Source organism: Elaeis guineensis, chromosome 6 (genome assembly GCF_000442705.2).
Source record: "Elaeis guineensis isolate ETL-2024a chromosome 6, EG11, whole genome shotgun sequence".
NCBI classification, from domain to species: Eukaryota; Viridiplantae; Streptophyta; class Magnoliopsida; order Arecales; family Arecaceae; genus Elaeis; species Elaeis guineensis.
In genome coordinates this window covers 131,737,277-131,746,114 of record NC_025998.2, presented here as the reverse complement: position 1 = coordinate 131,746,114, position 8,838 = coordinate 131,737,277, and the positions used below count along the sequence as shown (strand labels likewise).

Here is an 8,838-nt window from a genome sequence, read left to right as displayed (position 1 = left end):
TATCCTACGTACCACGTACGTGCACCCTGTGGCTTCAATGGATGTTAACAGCACCACTTACACCATGCACAGAGTATTGGTGACCAAAACCTACCAGCTTAATTTCCACACCAGAGGATCAAAATGCCTCTCCTATTGCCTAATTTATACCCCTTTTGGTGGCGGTCAATATTCTTCAGAGCTTGAAACCCAACCACCACATGCTACATGAATTGAAATAGAACGTTAAAAACCTAAGCACAAACAAGCCATTAACTACGTCCTCTCCCTTTCTTATTCCCCTTGTTTTCTCTCACAATTTTTATTCACATCACTCTATCCCTCGCCACATCTCCTACGGCCTATAAAAGTATGTCATTCCCTCTACTCTTTCTTGCCCGAGCAACTCATGCAAACAATGCCCATGGCTTGTTTCAGCACTGCTCTCTTCATGTCCTTCCTCACCTTTGCCTTGTTCCTCCAACCGCTTTTAAGCCTATCCCACGTTACCCATCCACAACCTGACATTACCACCAGTGGTACTGCTGCCACTACCTATATCATCCACACTGACAACTTCTCTAGACCTCCTCATTTGGCCACCCAAATCCAGTGGTATTCTTCCATCCTCCAATCCCTCTCCTCCACCAACACCACCACCACCACCACCACCTCCGTCAAGACACACAGCCATAATATCATCTACACTTACGACACCATCCTGCATGGCTTCGCGGCCATTTTGTCCTCGGAAGAAGCCGAGAAGGTGTCCGAAATCCCGGGAGTCGTCGGTGTCTACAAGGACACCATCAAGCAGCTCCATACCACGAGATCCCCCGACTTCCTTGGCCTAAACCACGACTTCGGCCTCTGGCCTGAATCCAACTTCGGCGAAGATGTTATCATCGGCCTAGTCGACAGCGGCATCTGGCCCGAGAGTGAAAGCTTCGACGACGACGGCCTCCCAGAGGTTCCCTCCCGATGGAAGGGCGAGTGCGAGAGCGGGGAACGTTTCAGCCCGAGTCTCTGCAACAAGAAGCTCATTGGTGCAAGGTGGTTCTTGAACGGAACACGCTCTCTGGGGTTGCTTGATGGCGGTGGAAAGAATAAATATTTCCAATCTCCGAGGGATGACGACGGCCATGGCACGCACACCTCATCCACCGCCGCGGGCTCGCCGGTACCCAACGCCAGCTTCTTCGGCTTTGCCAATGGGACTGCCCGCGGAATGGCACCAAGGGCTCGAGTCGCCATGTACAAAGCTTGCTGGCCGGGAGATGGTGGATGCCCGGATACCGATATTCTTGCAGCCATGGATGGTGCTGCGAAGGACGGCGTCGACATCCTTTCTCTGTCCCTCGGATCATATGAGGCGCATCCCTTCGATGGCGATCTCCTGGCCATCGGAGCCTTCAATGCAGTTCGGAGAGGCATCTTGGTCGTCTGCTCCGCAGGGAATTCCGGGCCTTTCAGCTCGTCGGTGACGAACGTGGCTCCATGGATTACGACGGTGGGCGCAGGCTCTCTCGATCGCACGTTTCCCGCCAGCATCACCCTGGGAGACGGCACCGTCATCATTGGAAAGTCTCTTTACGACAAGATCAAGCCGACGAATACTTCATTTCGCCCTCTTGTTTACATGCTATATTGCTCCGCATCCTCCATAGTGCCGCGTTTAGTCAGGGGCAAGATCGTCCTGTGCTTAGAGGCAGAAGGCTATGATGTTGGACTCAAGATACAAGCTGTAGGAGGGGCTGGGCTGATCTGGAGCGACATTGTATTTGGTACGGGATGGATCACCCCAATGGCCTTCACATTGCCAGCTCTCACAGTGGATAACTTGGAAGAGAGGAAGATAATGGCATACATGAATTCCACCTCGAAGCCAAAGGCAAGGTTTGGACTCTCACAACGAACTATTGTCGGTGAGAATAGAGCTCCAATGGTGGCCGAATTCTCGTCAAGAGGCCCAAATGCCATCGTGCCGGAGATCCTGAAACCCGATATTCTCGCCCCTGGAATCAATATCCTCGCTGCCTGGTCCCCTGAGGCGCCTCTTTTCCTCGGAATTAAGCGGAGGGGCAGATTTAATATAGTTTCGGGCACATCCATGTCATGCCCTCATGTAGCCGGCGTTGCTGCGCTGCTCCGGCAAGCTCACCGGGAGTGGTCTCCGGCCATGATCCGGTCGGCATTAATGACAACGGCTGCTGTGGTCGACAACCAGTACCGGCAGATCTTGAATGAGAATTTGGAGCCTGAGACGCCGCTGGCATTCGGCGCCGGCCTTGTACACCCACAATTGGCTAGGGATCCAGGTCTCGTCTATGATGCCGGCGTCCAGGACTACATCGACTTGCTCTGCGCTATGAATTATACGGAGAAGCAGTTGAGGAAGTTTGGTGCCAGTAAGGCTGACTGTTCTACGTTTGTTATAGGAGGAGCCGGGAATCTAAATTATCCATCCTTCGCGGTGATCTTTGGGAATGGAACCAATGTGAAAGTAGTGAAGAGGACTCTGACCAAGGTGTCGGAATTGCCGGAGGTGTACGTGGCTAGAGTTGTGAATCCGAGGCCGGACAAGGTGGAAGTGACGGTGGAGCCGGACAGGCTGGACTTCAAAATGGTGAACGAGGAGAGAAGCTATGTGGTGAAGTTTGTGAGCAAGGTGGTAGATCCAGGTGAGATGGAGTATGGGTACATCATATGGGAGAACGACGTCCATCAGGTGAAAAGCCCAGTGGTATTCATGTGGGAGTGAGGTAGCAGCGTGTTCCCTTTATATATGCAGTCCTTGCCTCTATGGTTTTGTGATGTAGAACCTCTCTTTCCATGAAACAATTAAAGGACAGCTGCATGAATAAGAAGGAACTCTTGGATTCAATATTATATATAATTATGACTTGCGGCTTAGCTTTTACTTGGTGGTCTCTTTCTTGTCTTTTCGGTCTCCTAATTTAAACTGGCTTCTTCATAAGCTGACATCATTGCTCTTAATCGCAATTTATAAACGATACATATATAACGTAGCAAGGTTAATTATGTTTACTCCGACTGCTGCTACTCCAATCTGATCAACTGAGACCTCTGGACTTCACGCACCCACCTCTGCTCCGGATCCAGATGTGAATGAACGATCGAAACCTGTTTCTGGAGAACGTACGTATGTTGATCTTGCATGACTTAACTTGTCTTTCTACGGAACCTCCACCTATCTACATGCAAACATTGAGGGGATGGAAATTTCTGAAGACCTTGCAACATCCCAGTGCGATAACTAGCAGATCAACATTGGCATGACAGTGAAAGGGTAATAAGACACAGATATGCATTATATTAAAATTAATGAAACTAAGAAGAAAACAAAAGCTGAAAAATTCCGCTCAAGGTCCAGTCAAAAACAAAAACATATCCCACCACAAATTAGAAGAAAGCAATACTCGAATCTCCCTAAATTCCGATCCAGGACCCGATAGTTGTGGAACCAAAAATCTTATAAGATAAAACTTTAAGACAATTTTAGCTACCAACTGTTGAAACATTTTTAGTAGACGGCTTTTTTTTTTCTTTTGATCGAAAAGCAGGCAGCTATTTGGGCTGAATGATGCCTCATTATGGGGGTATTGTTGAAAAGTAATTGAAAGTTTCTAGAGAATACAAAAGTGGAAAATAAGATTGGCTTCTCAAACTTTGGGACTCCTACTGATGGGGCTCCATATTGGGCCTAGGTCTTGGTAAGCATTTCATTCCCCGTTGACTGAGTCTGATTGAGAAACGTTTGTCCGCAAACCATTTGACGTCTTCTCAAGCTTCAGTGCTGCATTTGGTCTTGATCAGTATACCCAAAACTTGATTCCCAACTCATCCAGTAAATTTGAGAACCTATCTAGTTCACAAAATTAGGTTTATAAATAATTGATCTAACACTAGATAGGTATACAAATAGTAAGTAAATATTAAACTGGCGAAAAATAGTGAGAAGGTCTTGCATGGATGCAATATGCACACGGCACACACCCACTCACACAAATCACGCAGGCATTTTTTTGAGTGGATTGTATGAACTGTCGTTCCACTTGCGTAGATAAAGCAAACCAAGTCTCCAACTTTGAGTTGATTCAAGGAGTCCAGTTAATACAAAGTCCAATTGAGTCGAGCTGGCCAATTTGAGTTCATTCTTCTCACGTTCCATGCATGATAGCAATATCAATACCTTACCACCACTAGAAGAAACTGACAGTTCATCGATCACTGGTTCGAACATATAATAAAGAGCCGAAACTATAGCTAATATGGTCCTAGCAAATTATACCGCGCTCCGAGGAATGTTTATGAAGATCTCCAAGTTATCAAGTGTAGGAAAAGTAAATTGAAAACAGAGCCCACATTCTTATCCAGTACGTACCGTTTAATGTGGAAGTGTTAGACAAGCCAACAGAATCCATAAAGTCATCAGCTTTCTTTTTGTTTCATCAGAAACCCATAAATATCTACTATTCCATGCATGATACACCATAAAAAATCCCAAATTAACCATTAATAAAGATAAAAAATAACGATCGAAACAATTATAACAACAATGATATGTCTCAAAGCACGCAGTAGAAATTCTAGCTAACGTTCATCCATGTACCAATTGCTCTTCTCCTTTGGTCCTGTAGGCCCTTCCTCCCCTAGTACTTCATCAGGGAGTCTCTCGACCACCTTCTTCAGTGCAGTCTTGAGCCTCCCAGGCAGCAGCCTCGCCACCCTATTGATCTCCTTCCCAATGTCGTAGGTGATCTTCGGACCCCACTCTCTCTCGTAGTTTAGCCATGGCGGCTCCGTGACCACGGACCCCAAGTATTCAGCCCCCACCACCTCAAACCTCTCCCCACTGTCGATCCTATTCTTCCCTTTCGCAGTGTCATTCCTTATCCCAATCCCCGACCCAGAATTCCCTTCTAGGACTAGTCCTGCCTTGGAATAATTAGCATGGCCATGCAACGAAGAATAGACCACAGGCTTGTTCCCTCCTTCGAACTCTAGCTGTGAGGCCTCCACCCAAGTTCCAGCACTGTGTTCCGAGAAGTACACCCTCCATAATTCCCCACTAAAATTGCTCACCCTCAAGGTGACATGCTCCCAATCACCCACATGCTCCCCTATCCTCCCTAATGAGAGGTTGAATGGTCCCACCTTAGCCTTTGCAGGTCCATTGAAGGGATAAAAGATCCATATCGCTACATCTGTGAACGTCGCACCAAGCATTGGCTTGACATGGAGATAGACCTTCGAGCTCGGGATATCGCCTTTCTTAACTTTATCCTTCTCTCTGTCGTCCACGGGAAGGTCTATCCAGTAGGCGCCATCGTTGGATCCTCCTTGGGGGAGGTTCGAGCCATTCGATGTGATGGGAGCGGGACTTGGGTTCCCTTTCTCGTAGAGCAGCGCGCCGTTGTCGAAGAACCAGCTCACGGAGGAGGGGAGAAACTCCTCATCCGGGTGGAAGTAGATCCATGGGGAGTAGGCTTGCATCATGGCTTGAATCTGGCTGAGGTTGGGCATGGAGTAGTTGATGTTGCAGTCATTGTTCTTCAAACAAGCTATGGTGGAAGAGCCAGGAGAGCCATTGGCTTGGGCTATGAACGTGCCCAACCTCACACCAAGGGCTTGGATCCCCCTGTTGGCTGGCCTCAGGCCATTGACACCGAATCCATCGTTGTTCCATATGGATTCGTCGTTCTCGCATGCGTCGGTGAGGTCGAGACGGACGCACCGGATGTCGTCTGGAGATGGCTTCTCCGACGAGTTTGTGACGATGAGGCCGACGGCTTTATAGCCTTCGGGTGGTGTTGGTAGCCAGAAGTAGCCATTGCCATCTTGCTTAATGTTGGAAGACTCGCTGCTCCACAGGAGCGTGTAGTCCACGGGCTTTGCGAGGGTTCCTTCGTTGCTGGTGTCCCTTCCGACGAGGACGCAGCCGAAGAGAGGCCGGTTGTTGGGTTGGGCGTAGCAGCCTAGGAGGGAGAAGCCGGTGGGGATTGGGGAGGGCAAGAAGAAGGTGGCACCACTGTCATCTTGGCCTCCTTCATGGGTAGCCCACACCTTTGTGAACGTAGAGACTTGGCAGACCTCTAGGCCTCCAAGATCTATGATCCCCTTGGCAAATCCGCCACCTGATCAAGTAGTCCATATTATTCCAATCGTTGATGATCAAAGATTGCTTATAAACAAAAAGCAATGCAATTATAAGCTTATCATATATAGCTAGCTAGGTTTTTAATTACCTGATGGCCAAGATGGTAGTGGAGAGGGTAGCTTGAAGAAAGAAGACTCAACGGGCAGAAACTTTGTTTCCAAGTCAGTGGTGGGGAGCCCAAAGCAGTTTCCCATGGTTGGAGAAGCTGTGACTTCTGAAGTAGTGCCTTTAGTCATGGAAGGAAGGGATATAGGTGGGAATGGAAGCATATGCTTTCTTAAAGTTGTTGTTGCTGTTGTTGTGGTGGGGAAGATATATCGATCTAATTTGATATGAAGCTAAGCTTGTGCTTGGACTGATTCCTTCTATTCCTACGAGTATAAATAAAAGAGAAGGTGGTTGTAACGTGCAAGGAAGATTGTTCCTAAGTCCTAAGTTGGTTGGGAGCTGGCCAATAAAGCTACAACTAATTACTTGGAGGTTTTGGTTTTCTTGCCTTCCTACTTGTCAGGGACTACTTTTAAGCCAACAGAAAATAGCTGCTATTCCCCCCATGCGTGTCTTCTTTTAGTGCATATATATATATATATAGGATCAGGAGTTCTTCCTGAGCTTCTGTATTTGGATCATAGATTGAGTGATGACCAATATGTATGGCATAACATAATCGATCCCAGGGGAACATCTTTGTTGAGATCGGGACAGCAGAAAATACCTTCTATTTGACTATGCGTCTTGGGAAGTTTAGGAATCTAAACGCGTGGCTGGATGTGAAACACTTGTTTCTTTAATCGTATTGCTTGACAAGGTCTCCTTTAATGATTAAGTGCTGGGGTCCTACCAAAAGTTAACCTTTGGGTGGTGGGAGATTGATTAGTGGATAATAGTGAACTTAATTAAAGATCTGTCAAAATTGTTTTATGCCAAGAGAACTATTCGGAGAAGCATGCTAAGTACTATTTTTTCAAGAGAAATCCCTGGTGCTATTTTTTGCCTTAATTTTTCTTTGAGTCTCTCTATTTTGAGTTCGGTTGGATCCACTACTGGTCATTCTCTCCAATTATAGTATTATATTAACAAAAAAGAAAAGCAAAATGCACCCATTGTAAGTCATTTTCTAATTGCCTGAACCATGTTGGGAATCTTGAGCTGGCCTTCACCTTATATTGACCTATTAATTCATCAATTACAGAACCTAAATGATATGAAAAGGAGCAAAAATTTATAGGAGTTAAAGAAGGACTCCGTTCTTAATTTATCTTCCCTCCTGGTGTTTTATTTGAAAAGATTCATGCCAAAACAACTAAAGAAGATGACATATTGTTAGCTTCATCCTGAATTGATTAAACAAGGTGCAAACAAAAATGTCATGAAGTTGAAGAAACGAACAACTCTAAGGCAAGCTATGGTGGAGAGTTTGAGTGGAGCAAGTCCACCATTGACTTGACGCAAGTATTTTCTGGTTACATTGATACTTTAAGACACAATAAGACCTCTTGGAGCGATCCGAAATGCACTCATAGCTGGGTCCTTTTTTTTTTTTTTAGAACTAAATGCAAAACTTACACAACACACTCACCTAGCTAGTCATGGACCTTCTCTCTCTCTCCCTCCCCCCCCTCTCTCTCTCTCTTACTCTCCGTCTCACACAAAAATAATGGAATAGTTACCTTTCTTGGTATTGAAGAATTGAACATGGAACCTCTCCCAGGTATTGAAGGATTGAACATGGAACCTCTCCCAATGACCAAGATGTTGATGACCACGAACAGACTCTTCTTCTTTGTAGTCAAGAATTGGACATATAAACTCGCCCAATCTCTGCAGAATGTATGACCATGAACAAAACCGAGTAAAGTGACCCCGAACAAATTAAATCAACCACCTCCCTGAGAAGACTTCTGAATAAAATCTACAAAAATTCCACCTTTTCAAACTTCCTTTAGATCAGATTAATTATTTATTAGATTATATTTGGCATCTTATGACCAAGATCTCTCTATGGAAAGAATTTTTCCTTTTTTGGGGGGTACAATTTCTTTCTCTATTTAGTTTTAGGCATTTTGCCCGTGCACGCATCCATTCAAACTTTCAATCTCCTTGCCCATCCAATTAAACACATCCCCTTGTCATATCCAAACAATTTGGTAATTGTTGAAAAAACATAGTTAGTAAGGGCCCAAAACTTATCCTTTTTTTGAAAAATTTTTTGTGCACTGCATACGGTGTAAAAAATCCGACGTAGAATGTACCACTTCATTCGATTAGTTTACGTAGTCACCACTTTCCAAAACGTATTTAATATCTGCAGATCAGTTTTTTCATTTAAAAATTTTGTATGACGAAGATACTCTTATCTTTTAAAAAAAATTATGACATCCTGCGTAATACAGTTCAGGATATCATAATATGGCCTAAAATATCATAATATAAGAGGGATATTTTTATTTAACCACTTTCTAACGTGCATTTAATGTCTACAGATTGACTTTTTCATTTAAAAATTTTGAATGACGAAAATGTTTCTATTTTTTTAAAAAAAATTATGACATTCTGTGTATATTATAAATACAGGATGTCATAATATGGACATAAAATATCATAATTTTTTCAAAGAACAGAGATATTTTCGTTGTACAAAATTTTTAAATAAAAAAGCCGACCTGCAGGTATTAAAT

General features: G+C 44.7%; 2 protein-coding genes across 2 annotated transcripts; one reads left to right on the top strand and one right to left on the bottom strand.

The window, feature by feature from the left end:
* Nucleotides 1-325: 325 nt before the first annotated feature.
* On the top strand, nt 326-2,882 carry LOC105046459 (subtilisin-like protease SBT1.8). The gene has a single exon (XM_010925055.3). It carries the CDS (start codon nt 389-391, stop codon nt 2,738-2,740), a length of 2,352 nt encoding a protein of 783 aa, XP_010923357.2. The 5' UTR covers nt 326-388; the 3' UTR covers nt 2,741-2,882.
* Nucleotides 2,883-4,364: 1,482 nt separating this feature from the next.
* LOC105046482 (hypothetical protein At1g04090) lies at nt 4,365-6,673 on the bottom strand. Its single transcript, XM_010925070.4, has 2 exons — nt 6,249-6,673; nt 4,365-6,137 (listed from the first exon to the last, which is right to left on the bottom strand). Exons 1-2 carry the CDS (start codon nt 6,427-6,429, stop codon nt 4,594-4,596), a joined length of 1,725 nt encoding a protein of 574 aa, XP_010923372.2. The 5' UTR covers nt 6,430-6,673; the 3' UTR covers nt 4,365-4,593.
* Between the last annotated feature and the right edge of the window lie 2,165 nt (nt 6,674-8,838).